At 41.3% G+C, this 19,350-nt stretch overlaps 1 protein-coding gene across 1 annotated transcript in view; it reads right to left on the bottom strand.

Annotated features, from left to right (window-relative positions):
• Window positions 1-1,520: 1,520 nt before the first annotated feature.
• LOC132828104 (acidic mammalian chitinase-like) overlaps window positions 1,521-19,350 on the bottom strand; it is a 130,736-nt gene continuing 112,906 nt past the window's right edge. Inside the window, exons 9-12 of the mRNA XM_060845013.1 lie at window positions 14,001-14,186; window positions 6,803-6,919; window positions 2,017-2,152; window positions 1,521-1,786 (exon numbers count right to left, since the gene is read on the bottom strand). Coding sequence (XP_060700996.1) covers window positions 1,521-1,786; window positions 2,017-2,152; window positions 6,803-6,919; window positions 14,001-14,186 — 705 coding nt within the window. The remainder of the gene's footprint in view (window positions 1,787-2,016; window positions 2,153-6,802; window positions 6,920-14,000; window positions 14,187-19,350) is intronic.

Here is a 19,350-nt window from a genome sequence, read left to right as displayed (position 1 = left end):
CCTTAACTTTATCTGTCAAGGCTATCTCATATCTCCTCTTTGCCTTCCTGATTTCCCTCTTAAAGAATGCCCCGACACTTTTTATACTTTAAGAGATTCATTTGATCCTAGTTGTCTATATCTATGATTCTTTTTTATTCTTGACTCGAACCTCAATACCTTTATTCATCCATTGTTCCCTAATCTTAGCATACTTACCTTTCATTCTAACATGCACAAAATGCCTCTGAACTCTCACTGACACATTTTGAAAGCCTTCACTTGTCAGTCGTCCCTCTAAGTGTACTTCAATCAAATTTTGAAAGTTCTTGTCTCATAACATTAAACTTTGTCTTAGTCCAATTAAAAATTTTGCTCTTATGGAAGGCTTATCCTTTTCCGTAACTATTTTAAAGCTGATTGAAATATGATCACTCATCCCAAAGTGTTCTTTCTGATTAAGAACCATTCTCATCTGTCTATTTTCACTGCTATTTAGGATCCTCCCCCACCCCGACTCTTCCTCTCTAATAGTTTACAGGCTCCCAAAATAGAACTAGAAAATTTCCCTGTCTGGGTATTGATTCCTTTCCAGTTCAGGTGAAACCCATCCCTCTTGAACAGGTCTTTTCTAGCCAGAAGAAATCTCAATGATCCCTGCACATTGCACCACCTCTTCAACCATTGATTTATCTGTCTTATCCTTTTATTCCTTCGCTCATTAGAAGTTTGGGCAGGACTGCAGAGCTTAGATTTGAACCGTTTGTTGTGAGATCACTTAGTTTTGTCTATTTCATTCTGTTTACACTGTTTGGCATTCAAGTAGCTCTATATGGTAGATCCATCAAGTTGACACTTCATATGTGGGTAGGCTTGGTGCTGGTCCTGGCATGCCCTCCTGCATATTTCACTAAGCTAGGATTGTTCCCCTGGATTGATGGTAATGGTAGAGTGGGAATTTTGCTGGGTCATGAGTTTACAGTGTGGCTGAATATAACTTTGTTGCTGCTGGTATCCCACTGCACCTCACAGATTCCTAGTTGCAAGGTGCTGGATCTGTATAAAATCTAAGACATTGAGAAGGGCAATTGTGCTGTCCAATGTGATGGAGGGTACCTTTAAAGTAAAGGTGGGACTTCATTTTTTGCCGGAGTACTGGTCGTGTCCGAGCAGATGTGTTTGCTTTAGGTGGATTGGTCAGGATTAGGCCAATTACACTTCTCTTTCTTGTTGTTTCCTTCACCACCTGCCATAGGCCCAGACTAGTAACACTTCCTTTTGTACTCAGCCAGCTCAATTAGTAAGCTACTTAGAACATTGACATACGAATCCACAGTACATGCTGTGCCTTTGTTACCCTCAATACATCCTTCAAGTGGCATTCAACAGCCAATGTTAAGGATGCCCAGGGAAATTCCCTTCTTACTGCATTCCACTATGTTGCTAACTCTGGAGGTTGTCTTGTTGGTGGATTGACTGTGATCTGAGACACTGGCTGAATGGTATGATTCTGTGAGATAACTTTTCGACTGTTACTTGACTCATCTTTGAGATAGTACTTCAAGTTTGCCATAAGTCCCAAAGGAGGACTTTGCAGGGTTGACAAGGCTCCATGTGCCATTGGTTTTTTCCATACAATGGTGGATGTCAGGTGGTTTCTCCAGTTCAACTCCTTTTATCAGCTTTTCTGTGGGGAGGTACAATTCAGTAGCTTGCTTGACTAATTCAGAGGGCATTTCAGAGTCAACCATACTGTGTGTGTCTGAAGTCACATGTACAGCAGACTGGGGAGGGAGAGCAGATTTTCCTGTCAATACAGTGCATTAGTAAACCATTTACACCAAGGGGCAATATATGTAAATGGTTTCATTAGACTAACGTATAATTCCAGATGTATTCATTGAATGCAAATTTCACCATCTGCTATGGTAGAATACCAACCCATATCCATAGACCATTATCTTAGATCTCTGGATTACTAGTTCATTGACAATATCATTGATCTCTTTTAATCTGTGATTATGTTAAGAATATTACCTGAATTTATTTCAAGAAGCTTATTCAATCTGGTTGTTAGTGGAAGTACTCCCTGTTTGCAATGATTTTGAAAATCATCAAGATCTATCGTCCACAAAAATGCTCCTCCAAATTTGTTATCTTTCATCCATTTGACCTAAAATGATAAATTAACAATGTAGATGTCATTATTTCTTTTAATCAAAACTCTTATATTGTCTTCTGCATCTAGTTCGTTTTACATTTTTAATCAGGTCATCCTGAGATAGAGTGGTCCAAATCTATACTGGTTTTTGATATTTAAAAATTATTCATTAAGTGACATGCATGGGTGTCACTGCCAAGACCAACATTAACTGCTCACCCCCAAATGTCTTTGGGAAGGTGGTAGTGAACCACCTTCTTGACAAATTAAGAGGCTTACTAGACCATTCCATAACAGTGCTTGAGAGTTGATGAAACTGCTACTGGTTTAGAGTTGTGTATAGGTCTGGGTGGATAGGGGTGGCAGAGTTGTTTCACTGTTGAATGTTAATGAACCTATTAGGTTTTAATGACAATCTTACACTTATTATTGATACAGCCTTTTATTCCAACTGATTTTTTTTGAATGTTAGCTGAATTTTTCATGATAAGATTTGGATATTATGTTTTTGGATCATTAATCTGAGGTTCTCGATTATTCTTCCAGTAATTTAGCCACCACACCCATGCTTTTGGCAATACATGCAACATCAGGAGGAGGTCACCCACTCACCCGTGGTGATAACCCAACTGTGGCCCATCTTTTAGACCTTGGTTTCACATAAATCACAATTGTCTGTCTCAATGTAAGGTGTGGGTTTGGCCCAGTGGGATTTGGGGTCTTGTGCAGCATTGGAACAATGGTGTGGTGTCTCTGTGGTGTCTGAAAAATGCCACTGTTTGTTCTCAAAATACTTGTAAGTCCCTTCTTGTGTTTGTGAAAGGAAGTGTATCTTCTATGTTACATAAATCCCGTTGGGTGTGAAATTATTCGAGCTGTCTATATCTAACTATCTATTAAAGGACATGAATGCCATGTTTTTGTTTTTTACACGTACCTCCTTTTCTTCACCTTAGGCCAGCTATTGAGAATGCGGATGGCTTTCTTCAATTCTGGTGTTGTGGATCCTGAGCTGACTAAACCATCCAATGCTGGATCTGTGCACACATTGCTGCAGATGGTGTTTGAAAGAGCTCACATATAATTTATAACTACCGAAATATGACAGTTGTTTTGAGACTCTGTCAAATTCTGGGGAGGCCTAATTTTTCACCCTCAGATCCAATTTTTAAAAATATGGAGCGGAAGAAACCAAATCAAGACTTGAGTTACTGCACCGGTTAATGACAGTGTTTTCCTAAACACTGAGAAAGGCATTTAATTCCTGGTAGGGAGCAAAATGAAGGGGATCTCATGTTCATGTAGAATAGAAAAAGCAGTAAAAAGTGAACTTGCAACAAATGTGAAATAATAGTTACTGTGGAAATTTGAACTTCACCTCAGCTCTGGAATTCAATCCATGTTTCACTTTCTGCTGGTATTTTTAATCTAAGTGAAAGCAGGATCTCTTTCATTCTGTCCATATTTGAATTAAGGCTGTAATGATGTCAGGAGCTAAATGGTCCTGGTAGAATGTGAACTGAGCGTCATGAGCAGGTCATTGCTAAGCAAGAGCAGCTTGAAAGCATGGCAGTGACACCTTCCAACACTTTCCTGATGACTGAGAGAAATCCAATGGAGCAGTAATTGGCTGGGTTGGATTTATCCTGCTTTTTGTGCACAGGACATAACTGGGCAATTTTTCATCTTGTCAGGAAGATGCCAGTGTTGCATCTAAATTACTAATATCTGCTTAGAGGATGGGTAAAGCATCATGAATCTATTGTGGACCACCAACCTTGCTAACATCTCAAACAGAAATATTTTTGCTTATGAATTGTTATTCATAGAATCCCCATAGTATGGAAACAGGCCCGTCGGCCCAACAAGTCCACACTGACCCTTCAAAGACCAATTCCCCCTACCCTATATTTACCCCTGACTAATGGAACCTACCTTACACATCCCTGAACACTATGGGCAACTTAGCATGGCCAATCCACCTAACCTGCATATCTTTGGACTATGGGAGAAAACTGAAGCACCCAGAGGAAACCCACGCAGACACGGGGAGAATGTGCAAACTTCACACAGTCACTGAGGCTGGTATCGAACCCTGGTCCTTGGTGCTATGAGGCAGCAATGCTAATCACTGAGCCACTGTGCCACCCACTGATTGGCAAGTTTGAAATTATTAGCAATTGCAAAGACATTGCAGTAGGACTTCTATTTGTAATTTGATTTGATAAATGGTACAAACTCTATTAATACATGAAATCATACATGGACCCTAAAGAGATATCATTGGCAAGCAAGAATAATAATGAAATCCAGTACAAACTGTTTTCTTAACAGCACTGGGGTTGTACCTACAGGATATGGACTGCAGCAATTTGAAATGTTGGCCCACCCCCATCACAACCACCTTCTCAAGTGCAATTAGAGAAGGTCAATAAATACTCATTCAGCCAGTGACACACATATCCCATGAAAGGAAATAAACAGCTTCCATACATTTTGGAAACATTGCACAAGAGTGAACTGTGGAACATGGGTACACTTCATTGTGAAATTCTGGCTCTCTTGCTGGTTATGAGTGCACTTTTTTTTAGATTTGAGCACTTGTGTGTGTAATTTTGATTTCTTGTGTTGCTCACCACAGAATTATAAAATCATACAGAAGAGGCCCTTTAACCCATTGAATTTGCACCAACAAAACTACTTTAAGTCTCTACTGGTCCGACTTTCCAGCACTTGGCCCATAGCCTGGAATGCTATGACATTTCAGCTGCTCATCCAAGTATTTTTAAAGGTTGTGAGTATTCCTGTCTCAGCTACCTTCCTGGGCACTGTGTTCCAGATTACTACCACTTCTGGGTGGGAATTCCTTTCCTCAAATCCCCTTTAAACCTCCTGTCCTTTACATTAAAATTGTACGCCTTCATTAATGATCCTTCAATTAAGGGAATCACCTGCTTTTATCCATCCTGATCATAATTTTATGTATCTCTATCAGGGGGTCTCAGCTTTCTCTGGTCAAAAGAAAACAAACTGACACTGTCCAGCCTCTCCTCTTTGCTAAACACTCCATCCCAGGCAACATCCTGGTGAATCTCGTTTGCACCCCTTCCTGGGCAATCACATCTTTCCTGTAGTGCAATGGCCAGTCTGTACATAGTGCTCCAGATGTGGCGTAACCAAAGTTTGGTACAGCTCCAACTTTCGCTCTGTGCCCTTATAATCTATGCTACAACTGATAGAGGCAAGTCTTCTGTATGCTTTCTTAACTACCTTCTGCCTTCATGGATGTGTGAACAAGCACCCCAAGATTCCTCTGTTCCTTTGACCTACCTGATGTCCTGCCATTAATTGAGTACTGGCTAATCTTGTTACGTCTTCCAAAGTGCATCTCCTCACACACAAACATGTTAAATTCTATCTGTCACTGGTCTGCCCATTTGACCAATCTATGCTCATATAGCCTGAGAACTCCTTCCTCATTGTTAACCATCCAGCCAAACCCCAGGTCATTCTCAAAGTTACTTATCATGCCCTTCAGCTTTTTCTCTCTATTGTTTATATACAACATGAACAATAAGGGACCCGGCATTGATCCCAGTCATGTGAACAGCTTTCTAACGCCACCCTTTGTTTCCTACCACTAAGCCAATTTTAGTTCCATGTTACCCTGCATCCCATATACTTCTTTGTCAGTCTTCCAGGTGGAACCTTATCAAAGACTTTATTGAAATAAGCAATATTAACTGCACTACCGTCATCTACACCCTTGCTCAGTTTCTTGAAAAATTCAATGAAATTTGTTTGGCATGCTGACTATCCCTGAGCAAACCTCAAAGTGGAGATTAATTGCCTCCCTCAGCATTTTTCCCAATACTTTCCCCTACCACTGATGTGAGGTTCACTGGTCTGTAATTCTCTGGTTTATCCGAACACCCTAATTGAAAAATTCCCATTTGCTGCCCTCCAGTTCGCTGGCACCTCTCCTGCAGCCGGAGAGGAATTACAAATTTGAGTCAGAACTCTTGTAATTTCCCTCCTTGTGTCCCACAGCAGTTTGGGATACAACTCAACCAGGGGATTTGCCCACTTTTAAATATGTCAAAGCTCTTCATTCCCTGTGTCAATCAAGCTCAAGAACCTCACATTCCCTTTTCCTGAATTCTGTACCCGCTGTTAGTTTAGCCTTTTTGAGCTTTGTGAGGTTGATAGCTTTGGAAAGGTCACTATTTCACTGGCAGAAGATGATCTTTGTGACTCTATTGAAGAAAACGTCAATCCAAAAATGGAGGAGCCCTTTCCTCTTCCTGACACTGAGATAGTAAAAATTTGCAAGTTTCCAAACAGCATATTGGTAACATCAGTAGCAGAAGAAACTGATTCAGTGTACAAACAGCAAGAGAGGAATAATAGATTATTTATAAAAACAGGAAACTGTAGCGTTTCTCTAGATGATGAAAGTAAAAATATTGAGTAATTTATTGAGTCCAGGGTTTTTTTGGAAATATCTGCGTGGATCAGGAAGACAAAAGTGCCGAATTAATCTCCTGTTTTAACATGTAGGTTTGTGTTACATTGTGCACAGACATGGCTGAATATTTTTCAACATTAGACCCAAATAGAATACAAGTTTAATTCAGGTAACTCATAATACACAAACCATACTTTGGTCTCAAAGTTGTTCATATCGTCATATCCAAGCCACACCTTTCCCTTAGAAGCGAATGGGACCATTTGTGATGTATAAATTGGTTTTTCAGCACTTTTCAAGAAGTCACAGATCTGTCGATGAGAACAATCGGGTATTATTATATGTTCAAGAGCTATAAAAAGTTACACATTTATATTTTTAAAAATTGCTGGGTATGATTCAGGAATGGGTGGAGCAGATTGTTTATTTAGGTGGAATAAAAGTCAGCCTTTCTCTATAAAAGGCTGATTATCCACCTGTCAAATTACCTGCAAATAACTAGCTTTAATCGACTTCTTTAATTTGTCATATACAAATGCACAAAAAAGCATTAAGGACCTGGCCAATGCGGAATCCATTTTTATGAAGTGAGGTGGAGCTAATCTGAATGCTGATGGATTGGATAGAGTCATAGAGATGTACAGCACAGAAACAGACCAGATATCCTAACCTAATCTAGTCCCATTTGTCAGCACCTGGCCCATATCCCTCTAAACCCTTCCTATTCATAGATCCATCCAGATGCCTTTTAAATGTTGTAATTGTATTAGCCTCCAACACTTCTTCTGGCAGCTCATTCCATACACACACCACGCTTTGTATGAAAAAGTTGCCTTTTAGGTCCCTTTTAAATCTTACCCCTCTCACATTAAACCTATGCCCTCTAGTTCTGGACTACCCCATATCAGGGAAAAGACCTTGTCTATTTACCCTATCCATGTCCCTCATGATTTTAGAAAGCTCTATAAGGTCAGTTTTCAGCCTCTGACACTCCAGGGAAAACAGCCCCAGCCTATTCAGCCTCTCTCTGTAGTTCAAACCCTCCAAAAATCTTTTCTGAACCTTTTCAAGTTTCACAACATCTTTCTTATAGGAGGGAGACCAGAATTGCACACAATATTCCAAAAATAGCCTAACCAAAGTCCTGTACAGCTGCAACACAACCTCACAATTCCTATACTCAATGCACTGACTAATAAAGGAGAGCATACTAAATGCCTTCTTCACTATCCTGCCTTCCTGAGACTCCACTTTCAAGGAACTATGAAGCTGGACTCTAAGGTGTCTTTGTTCAGCTAACCCCAGAACCTTACCATTAGCATCATATCTGTTATCGGGAAAATTTCTGAGTCTTTTCGAAGAATTTTCCAACCATTTACTTTATTCTTAAGGAAGTAAAGTTACATTCTTCCAGTCCTATACAAGGGCAAACAAGCTCTGCTTGGAGATCAGCTAATTATGGAGTTCAATGTAGCTAAGTGTGAAGTCATTCACTTTGGTAGGAGTAACAAGAAGATGGATTACTGGGCTAATGGTAGGCTACTTGGTAGTGTGGATGAGCAGAGGGATCTTGGTGTCCATGTACACAGATCTCTGAAAGTTGCCACCCAGGTAAATAGTGCTGTGAAGAAGGCATATGGCGTACTGGGCTTTATTGGTAAAGGAATTGAGTTCCGGAGTCCTGAGGTCATGTTGCAGTTGTATAAGACTCTGGTGTGGCCTCATCTGGAGTATTGTGTGCAGTTTTGGTCGCCATACTATAGGAAGGATGTGGAGGCATTGGAACGGGTGCAGAGGAGGTTTACCAGGATGTTGCCTGGCATGGTAGGAAGATCATATGAGGAAAGGCTGAGGCACTTGGGGCTGTTCTCATTGGAGAAAAGAAGGTTTAGGGGAGATTTGATAGAGGTGTACAAGATGATTAGGGGTTTAGATAGGGTTGACAGTGAGAACCTTTTTCCGCTAATGGAGTCAGCTGTTACTAGGGGACACAGCTTTAAATTAAGGGGAGGTTGGTATAGGACAGATGTTAGGGGTAGATTCTTTACTCAGCGGGTTGTGAGTTCATGGAATGCCCTGCCAGTAGCAGTGGTGGACTCTCCCTCTTTATGGTCATTTAAGCGGGCATTGGATAAGCATATGGAGGTTATTGGGCTAGTGTAGGTTAGGTAGGCTTCGGTCGGCGCAACATCGAGGGCCGAAGGGCCTGTACTGTGCTGTATTTTTCTACGTTCTATGTTCTATAATTTGTTAATTGGGTAGCCTGGTAACTGTGGTTTAGCTCCAAACAATATAAATGGATAGGTCTCAGTGAAGTTTGAAATGGAGTGCAGATTTCAAGCACCGTGAGCAGAAGTGAATTTGGTGAGTGGGGAGTTTCCTAAAGAGGATGGGTGTGTTCCTTTTTACCTTTGTTTAATCTACTTTGGTTCCTATTTGGTTCCTACTTCGGTATAATGGAAGAAGCTAGTTGGTGGGTAACTGGTGAACTACTTTACTTAAAATAAGTAGTTTGTAAAATTTAGATGTGACAGGACAGCTCAACCAAGTGGAATGTACAGTCTGTAGTATGTGGTAAAGTTGTGAGTGCATCCACAAGGCAGAGATTGATGTGGCAAGCTTACTTAGGGAAGTAGTCACATGCAAGGTAGGTGTGTAAAGGTGACTGCCAAGCAGGTTAAGACACTCAGACGGATAGTGCATGATTCTCCTGGGACAATCTGTTACTAAGGTGAAAGAGTGCATGCTCACTTTAAGTGTTTTATGAATTTTAAAGCAAATTTAAAGTACAGCCTCAGCTGCCAGAGCAGGACAGCTAAGAGACAGACTGTTCCAAAATAGATACATGGAACAACTGGCTGTTAAATGGTTACTGAATTTTGGTTGCTATTTTGACAACAATTCAAACTTAACCAATTAATTTAAATTAGGCCCAGGGTACTAAGACCCAGTTGAGTTTGAACTTATTGTATTGGCAATGGACCAATGACTGGGAGCAATGTTGAAGGGTATAAAGCCAGAGCATTTTGAAAATTGGTCAGAGCAACTGCTGTAGAGCTAATTGCTCATCTAACATTTTGCTCTCAAAGAAATGTCACAAGGCACTATCTATCAAAAGGTACCTTTTCCTGTAAAAGCAGTAAAAAGGAGGAAGACAGTAGAGTTGGAGAGAAGGGAAAGGAGAAGATCATTTGTATGGACTCTGAGAAACTAAATTAATGTAATGTTTAATAATTGTGTTACTAGAGCAGCATTTTTATAGAGTTGGGGTCTGATAGAATTAGTTCAGAAAAGGGGGCTTTGATTTGTTCATAGTTTTGTTTAGTGTTCACTATTCAAGTTAGGAAAATAAATTGGTATTTTTCTTTAAATAGTGGAAATGGAGTTGTCTTTCACTCACTCACACTTTTAACAGATTATAAGGAGAGTTGAGCTTTTCTGGGTTTTAATTACCAGAGAGGTACCTCTGCATCCTACCAAATCTCAGGGACTAATCAGGAGATTAAAAGGCAGGATTTCAAAAGCAGTAATCTCAGGATTACTTCAAGTCACACATGCCAGTGAGCTTAGGAATAGAAAATTCCTAAGAATATGGCTGGAGAACAGTTTTAGGAGGGAGAGCATCAGATTTTTGAGGCCTTGAGACTGGTTCTGGGTCAAATGGAACTTGTACAAGATGGCCGAGTTGTATCTTAGCAGGACTGGAACTAATATCCTCACATGGAGATTTGCTACTGCTGTCGGGTAGACTTTAGAACCAGATTGGCAGAGGATGGAAAATTGTTAAGCTCTCCAGTAATATCTTGCATTTGGATGTCAAATGTGTTTGACAAATCTCATAGCCTTCTTTGAGAATTTAAGAGAGATGAGAAAACACAGTGAACGCAGTGTGTGTCAATTTTGGGAAAGTGTCTTTTTTTACATTTAAGGTAATACATTCAGGATGTTTAGAAAAGGTTCAGAAATATGAAATAAGAATCATAATTGAACTATTATTTTAAAAATTAAGTAGCAGAGAGAACACTTTTCAATGCATTTGAAAGTGGGTTGTGCAATCTCAAAGTTCAGTTTTGAGATCACTTCTGAATTGCTAAGTGTACCAATAATATAAATGAGGGTGGTGGTATAAATATGCAATGATCCCACAAAAAAGGCAGTGGAAATCACTGTCGTAGCTGTCCCTTAAAATCACAGCCAGATCTGGTGTCCTATGTCTTGTAGTTCCCCTTATCAACGTTCTGTCATCTTAGAGTACTGCAGGCAATGTTCAAGTTTCTACTGAAGTGCTGGTTCTCAACTTCCACCTTTCTTTAGGCTCCCTACAGTGTGGAAACAGGCCCTTCAGCCCAACCAGTCCACACCGACCCTCCAAAGAGTAACCCACCCAGACCCATTTCTCTCTGACTAATGCACCTAACACTATGGACAATTTAGCATGGCCAATTCACCTGACCTGCACATCTTTGGATTGTGGGAGGGAACCAGAGCACCCAGAGGAAACCCATGCAGAATGCACAAACTCCACACAGAGAGTTGCCCGAGGCTGGAATCAAACCTGGAATCCTGGTGCTGTGAGGCTGCAGTGCTAACCACTGAGTCACCATGCCATCCAACTGTGTCAGCAGTTTTTGCCACCCTGGCTTTCATCAGTTGGGGATACTTTTTGTTGAAGGTGACTGCAGGAGTGGAAGATGTTCTAAAGGAACCAAGTTCTAAGATTATAAATCAATGCTGCCATTCAATTATCCCAATGAAAATTGAAAGATGGAGCTAATTCTTTACAAGATTAAAGAAAGATACTAAATAATGTTGAGGGCTGAAAGATCACAATTCAACCTCGGTAAGTGCAATGTGATAGATTCCAATCTAGAAAGCTGCAATTATACAGTGAATGAAAGCAGGCTTTATGCAGTAGAAAAGCAGAGGATTGGGGGTGTAGATTCACAGAATATTAAAGGCAATACATGCACCAGGCTACACTCCTGCCACTGCTCAGTCAATATGTATGAACACATCACTCACTATTTCATAATGCCAGTCAAAGAGGAACAAACCACATGACCAAGTGAATAATTCTTGGTTGAAGAGCCTTTTTATCATAAGCATTTCTAATAACACAATTTCTTGTGCCAATGATTTTTCTCCCTGGCTTTGTTGCACTGGAGATTCATCTTTAATTCTTGAAGACATCAGGGCAATCCTGGGGGGTTGGCAAATGGCAGCCTCACTGCTTCCTCAGATAGTTGCAACAGAGCCCATTACATTATTTTAGAAACAAGAGTGTTTACCTGGCACCCAGGCAAACCTCCCTGACTCATTTACCCACTAGCTAAAATACATTATCTGGTTGCTGTCTATTTGAGGATCTTGGGTGTATTTAAAATAATCACTATTATGTGCATAGAAATGGTGACTCTTTTGAATTAGATTACTTACCGTGTGGAAACAGGTCCTTCGGCCCAATAAGTCCACACCGACCCTCCAAAGAGAAACCTACCCAGACCCATTCCCTTATATTTACCCCTTCACCTAACTCTATGGGCAATTTAGCATGGCCAATTTACCTAACCTGCACATCTTTGGACTGTGGGAGGAAACCAGAGCACCTGGAATAAACCCACACAGACAGTTGCCTAAGGTGGGAATTGAACCTGGGTCTCTGGCACTGAGGCAGTGTGCCGCCCAAACAAAAAAACAATTCTTTTTTGTTATTCACTCAGGCGATGTGGCCAGGATTTATTGATCCATACTTGGTTGTCCTTGAGAAGGTGGTGGTAAGGTGCCCCCTGTGCTGTAGATAGACCCACAAATCCCTTGGGGGAGGGATGTTGACCTGGCAACATTGAAGGAACAGTGATATATTTCCAAATTAGGTTGGTGAGTGGCTTGGAGGGGAACCTGCATGGGGCGGTGTTCCCATATATCTACTGCCTTTGACCTTCTTGATGGAAGTGGCTATGGCTTTTGAAGGTGCTGTTGAAGGATCTTTGGTGAATTTCTGCAGAACATCTTGTAGGTAGTTCACACATCACTGCTACTGACCATTGGTGTTGGAAGGACCTGATGTTTGTGGATCTGATGCCAATCAAGCAAACTACTTTGTCCTGGATGGTGTTTTGCACCTGCACCCATCCAGGCAAATGGGAAGCAGTCCAACACACTCCTGACTTGTGGCTTGTAGATGGACAGGCTTTGGGGACTCAGGAGGTGAGTACATTGCCACAGTATTCCTAGCCTGTGACTTGCTGTTGTAGCCATTATGTTTATATAGTGAATCCAGTTGAGTTTTTGGTCAATGTTAGCCCCCAGGATGTTGATAGTGGTGGATTCAGTGGTGGTAACATAACTGAATGTCAAGAGATAGTGGTTAGATTGTCTCTTATGACTCAGGGTCATTGCCTGGCATTTATGAGGCACAAATATTACTTGCCACTTGTCAGCCCAAGTCTGGATATTGTCCTGATCCTGCTGCATTTGAAAATGGATTGCTTTAGTATCTGAGAAGTCACAAATGGTGCTGAACATGGTGCAATCATGAATGAACATCTCACTCCTGACTTTATGATGGAAGGAAGGATACTGAAACAGCTGAAGATGGCTGAGCCTCCTACATTACCCTGAGAAACCCCTGCAGAGATGTCCTGGAGCTGAGATGACTGATCCCCAACAATCACAACCATTTTCCTATGTACCAAGTATGACTCCAACCAGCAGAGAGTCTATCCCAAACACCAAATGATTCCTTGCTCCTTGATGCCACATGTGGTCAAGGCCTTGATATCAAGGGCTGTCCCTCTCCCCTCACCTCTTTTGTCCATGTTTGAACCAAGGCTGTAATGAGGTCAAGAGCTGGGTGTCCCTGGCAGAATCTGGATTGGACATCACTGAGCAGGTTATTGCTGAGCAGGTGCTGCATCATAGTACTGATGATGACACCTTCCTTCACTTTACTGATTGAGAGTAGACTGGGATGGTCTTGAAAAGACCACTTTAAAGGATTAAGAGATATTACTGGGAAGCATTATTCATTCTTCAGTTGAAGCATTGAGATATTCATACCTTTCATGGCTTTTCAAAATGTCTAACGATCTGGATATTATTGCTCTACCCTGTCTTTCCTGAAGAATACAACTGAGTGATTTGCTGGACTACTTCACAAGCAATTAAGAATTAACTACATTGAGACTGGAGACATATATGGAGGCTAGGACGCTAAGTCTCCTTCCCTTAAAGAATCTGACTGAAAACAATTAGATTTCTATGACAAACAACACTTCATTCCTCGGCTTTTATAAGCGAATTCAAATCATGCTGGGATTTGAACTCTCATTCTCAAGATTGTTAATTCAGCAACCATAACATGTGAGGAAAAATGTACTCAAGCTTCCTCACCTCGTAATAAGCCCAGTAGCCAGGATCTCTTGTATAGATACCAGCTGGGCCTGGTCCAACTATCGGGGCACCACCACTGTTATTGGCGGAACTCTTAAGCATGAAGGTTCGTCCGTATGTTGGGAATCCAATCATCAGTTTTTCTGCTGGTAAACCATTTTCTCTCCAGTATTTGGCAGCAAATTCCTACAGCAGAAGCAATAAGAAAAATGAGCTAATCGCATTTGGGGATTTCCTACTACTTATTGTCATTTGATTCTCTGTAAATGATTACTTGTACAAGGGATGGTGTGCCATCTGCAAAACAGCCTAATGTAGAAAGACCTTTGGAACATAATGATGTGATTACATTAAAATATTCTTGAATATATCAGCTTCGCTGGTATCAGTTTATGCTATTGATCAACAGACACATTTATTTAATATTAAATGGACAAACTACCCTGTGCCCACTTTCTATTTACCTTAGTTAAAAAATCTCCATGCTGTCTTTCTGAATATCAAAACAATGAAGATGTTTCTGCCATGTTATGTTCTATGAAATCTGTAAGTTAATATCACACATTGCAAAATGTTACATTACAATCAATCTCTGCTCACTCTAAGCTACTGCCCATGTATGGGGTTTGTGCTTTTCCTCCCCTTAGTAACTGAGGGCAGTTTCTAGGACACCAATTGCTACACAGCGATGTGATTGGAGAACCAGACCCATTTTCTGGCTGACCTGTCATAAGCAAATGTCAGCAGAAAACACAATTCCTATTGGCAGCTTGCCCACTGAGATGGAAATGAACCATTTCTGTAAGATCCTGCAGAGATGTAAAGGAAAGAGGAAGAGGAAGAGGAATTGTGGCCAAACAGGAATTGTACATTGTGGATCTGAAGGAGGCAATAAGAATACTAATACAACTTTCAAGGTCTTGTTTCAGCAGTTCAGTGGAAATGCCGATGACGTAAGCTGAAGACTGGATCTATGCCTTAGATGGTCAGTTCGTACCAAAAAAGGTGGTGCACATCAGTGAGAGCAACATTTACACTAAGATCTGGATACAGTGCAGAAAGATGTTTAATCTCTTCAGGAGTGCCACAGTAAGACATCCCTTCAAATCACTCAAATCTCTACAAAATCCTGAAAAAGACAACTTTCACCTTACATAGCACCAACTAAACTGTTTTGTTCATCATGGGATGAGGGTGTCCAGCATTTGTTACCCATTGTTGTGGTTCTGTTCACCGAGCTGGGAATTTGTGTTGCAGACGTTTCGTCCCCTATCTAGGTGACATCCTCAGTACTTGGGAGCCTCCTGTGAAGTGCTTCTGTGCTGGTTCCTCCAGCATTTATAGTGGTTTGCCTCTATCGCTTCCAGTTGTCAGTTCCAGCTGTCTGCTACAGTGGCCGGTATATTGGGTCCAGGTTGATGTGTTTGTTGATAGAATCTGTGGATGAGTGCCATGCCTCTAGGAATTCCCTGGCTGCTCTCTGTTTGGCTTGTCCTATAATAGTAGTGTTGTCCCAGTCGAACTCATGTTGCTTGTCATCCACGTGTGTGGCGACTAAGGATAGCTGGTCGTGTCGTTTCGTGGCTAGTTGGTGTTCATGGATACGCATCATTAGCTGTCTTCCTGTTTGTCCTATGTAGTGTTTTGTGCAGTCCTTGCATGGGATTTTGTACACTATGTTGGTTTTGCTCATGCTGGGTATCGGGTCCTTTGTCCTGGTGAGTTGTTGTCTGAGAATGGCTGTTGGTTTGTGTGCTGTTATGAGTCCTAGTGGTCGTAGTAGTCTGGCCATCAGTTCAGAAATGTTCTTGATGTATGGTAGTGTGGCTAGTCCTTTGGATTGTGGCATGTCCTCATTCTGTTGTCTTTCCCTTAGGCATCTGTTGATTAGATTAGATTACTTACAGTGTGGACTTGCGGGGGTATCTATTTTTGGCGAATACAATGTAGAGGTGTTCTTTTTCCTCCTTTTGCAATTCTGGTGTGCTGCAGTGTGTTGTGGCCTTTTTGAACAGTGTCTTGATGCAACTTCTTTTGTGTGTGTTGGGGTGGTTGCTTTCATAGTTCAGGACTTGGTCTGTGTGTGTGGCTTTCCTATATACCTTTGTGGTGAATTCTCTGTTCGGTGTTCTCTGTACCATCATGTCTAGGAATGGGAGTTGGTTGTCCTTTTCTTCCTCTCTAGTAATCTGATTCCTCTGAATGTGGTGTTGTAGAAAACACACACCGAATCATCAACGGCACAGTCACAGGCATCAGATTCACTAGAGAGGAAGAAAAGGACAACCAACTCCCATTCCTAGACATGATGGTACAGAGAACACCGAACAGAGAATTCACTACAAAGGTATATAAGAAAGCCACACACACAGACCAAGTCCTGAACTATGAAAGCAACCACCCCAACACACACAAAAGAAGTTGCATCAAGACACTGTTCAAAAGGGCCACAACACATTGCAGCACACCAGAACTGCAAAAAGAGGAAGAAGAACACCTCCACAATATATTCGCCAAAAACGGATACCCCCGCAATTTCATCAACAGATGCCTAAGGGAAAGACAACGGAATGAGGACATGCCACAATCCAAAGGACTAGCCACGTTACCATACATCAAGAACATTTCTGAACTGACAGTCAGACTACTACGACTACTAGGACTCATAACAGCACACAAACCAACAGCCACTCTCAGACAACTCACCAGGACAAAGGACCCGATACCCAGCATGAGCAAAACCAACGTAGTGTACAAAATCCCATGCAAGGACTGCACAAAACACTACATAGGACAAACAGGAAGACAGCTGATGATGCGTATCCATGAACACCAACTAGCCACGAAACAACACGACCAGCTATCCTTAGTTGCCACACACGCAGATGACAAGTAACATGAGTTCGACTGGGACAACATTACTATTATAGGACAAGCCAAACAGAGAACAGCTAGGGAATTCCTAGAGGCATGGCATCCATCCACAGATTCAATCAATAAGCACATCAACTTGGACCCAATATACTGGCCACCACAGTGGACAGCTGGAACTGACAACTGGAAGCGGCAGAGATAAATCACTATAAATCACAGAAGCACTTCACAGGAGGCTCCCACGCACTGAGGATGTCACCTAGACAGGGGACGAAACGTCTGCAACACAAATTCCCAGCTCGTCGAACAGAACCACAATAACGAGCACCCGAGCTACAAATCTTCTCACAAATTTGTTACCCATCCCTAATTGCTCAGGCATATTAATTCACTCACTCTCTTCAACAAAACCAATGTTCAGTTTTTTTTTCAGTACCAGAGTACCTGCTATCCTTAGCTCTCCAGTTTCAACTGCCCTTTTGCCTGCTATCCCTAACTATAATGAGCCCACTCTCTGGCCACTACTTGCTAATCCGAGGAAAAGCACTGTTAGCTGACTGTTTCACACACGGAGCAAGCTTTACCTTCACTTGACCCTGAAGTTAGGTTCCCAAAGGCCATGAAGAAACTCCTGTTCCAAATTGCAATTTGCAGCTCAGTTTGCTCACTCCCATTTTCAAACAGATTAACAATTATGAGCATATCAAGAGCTCTCAGTTGAACCCCCCCAACACCTTTCTCCTCCATGTTTCAACATTTGGGTGGAAACCTTTAGACTAAAGAGTTTTTAATGTAGTTTGAGGGGCAAGGTCATTGAGTGGAGTTGGGAGTGTCATTGAGTGTCTCAAACTGGGATTGGAACAGAGATGATGTTGAGGTCCAGCCAGGAAAGGTGATGTATCTGGGGTGTCATTTTGAGGATGTCAGGTTCAGCAGATTCTGATCGGGTAAAGGTTAAAAGGTTGGGTGGAGTGTTGGTTTCAGCAGAATCTGATTGGATTGGTGAGGCAATGGTTCTAGGAAGAGGGTTGGTGTCAGATCTGCAGTGTAGCTATGGAGGATGTCAATGGTGTGTCACGGGGTGTGTTTAACAGAAAAGGAATAGATTTTTAATTCTCTAACTACATCTGGGTAATTATTAACCTTAGGTGAATCAGAATTCTCTGAATTCTCCAATTTTATTAACTTTCCAGATGCAGCTAAAGTGGAAAATTCAACTTTCCAGGATGTGGAGCTAGCATGCAACTCCACTCCACGCATTGAAGAAGCATGTACCTGTGTTTTTGCTTTTTTAAAAATTTCTTATCAACCCATTCAGGGATGTTATTTATTACCCACCTTTTAGAGGTGGGACTTGGACACAGTCCTCTGGTTCAGAGGTTCTCTCACAAGTACAACCTATAAAGTGTGTATGTCAGGTTATTTCAGAATCACATTTGAGCAAAAGGTTCCCTCTGAGATCCAAACTCAGGATTTCCCATTTACAAGGCAGGTACTTTAACCCGTTAAGCCACAGTATCATTTCAGCATATCTGTTAGCTCTTTAAAAAAAGGTGAGCAATTAATGCCTTCCTTTGACTTTCTTTATGGCCCTGTAACTTTATGGAATGATGTCTAAGAATTGTTATTAGCTAGGTGTACAAAATCTAGCCCTTGCTGCCAGGCTGTTAAGCTTTCACTAGTCGTACAAGAACAAACATTGGGGAGAATATTAGACTGATATTTGAAAACCAACTACAGTATATGAGGTGTTGTTGATGATGGCATGCTAGTTCAACAGCCTTAGATGGATTTATGAATTTATAAACCTGTTTTCACTGTATCAAAGAATCCGTAGGGAGACATGGGTGTAGCCAGCAACATCCTGGCCTTAAGGAATCCTGCAATCTTCATAAACCCAATGCAATTCAGTTTTATCAATCGCTTGTCCACCAGTCATCCACTATTGTAGTTAGCATCAAAAGAACTTTCTCGCCATGTCTGTACGCAAGTAAACAGCATGCTGACCAACTGAACAGCGAAAATGAAGTAACAAAGTGACCAGACGAATTCTTTGAAACAATACATCTCATACCAACATTGTGTCCAGGCTATAATGCGCATTTCTGTGGTTTGAAGTCAGCTATCATAAATCAATTCGAGCAAACCAATAGATAATCCAGGAGGCAAAATTTAATTTGACTGTAATTCATCATTCACTGATTTTTTGATTTGTTTTTTCCATCAGAGTTCAAGAAGAAACATCTTTTCCAATCTTTTTTAAAGAAGCCAATGTTCCAGCAGTTGTAAATTGAATCTGTCTGTGTTGCCATTTTTGAATACAAGCTCAATGTGAGTTTAATGTATGCGTACCATGTTGAAAAATGTAGATTCACGCTGCTTTGGATTGGCATGAAACAAGGGATTGTTATGTGTAGCGAATGTGTTCCAGGCACTCTGAAAATCGTATGTCATCACATGGATTGAATCCAGGTAG

Source organism: Hemiscyllium ocellatum, chromosome 26 (genome assembly GCF_020745735.1).
Source record: "Hemiscyllium ocellatum isolate sHemOce1 chromosome 26, sHemOce1.pat.X.cur, whole genome shotgun sequence".
Lineage (NCBI taxonomy): Eukaryota > Metazoa > Chordata > Chondrichthyes > Orectolobiformes > Hemiscylliidae > Hemiscyllium > Hemiscyllium ocellatum.
This window is presented reverse-complemented; position numbering and strand designations above follow the sequence as displayed.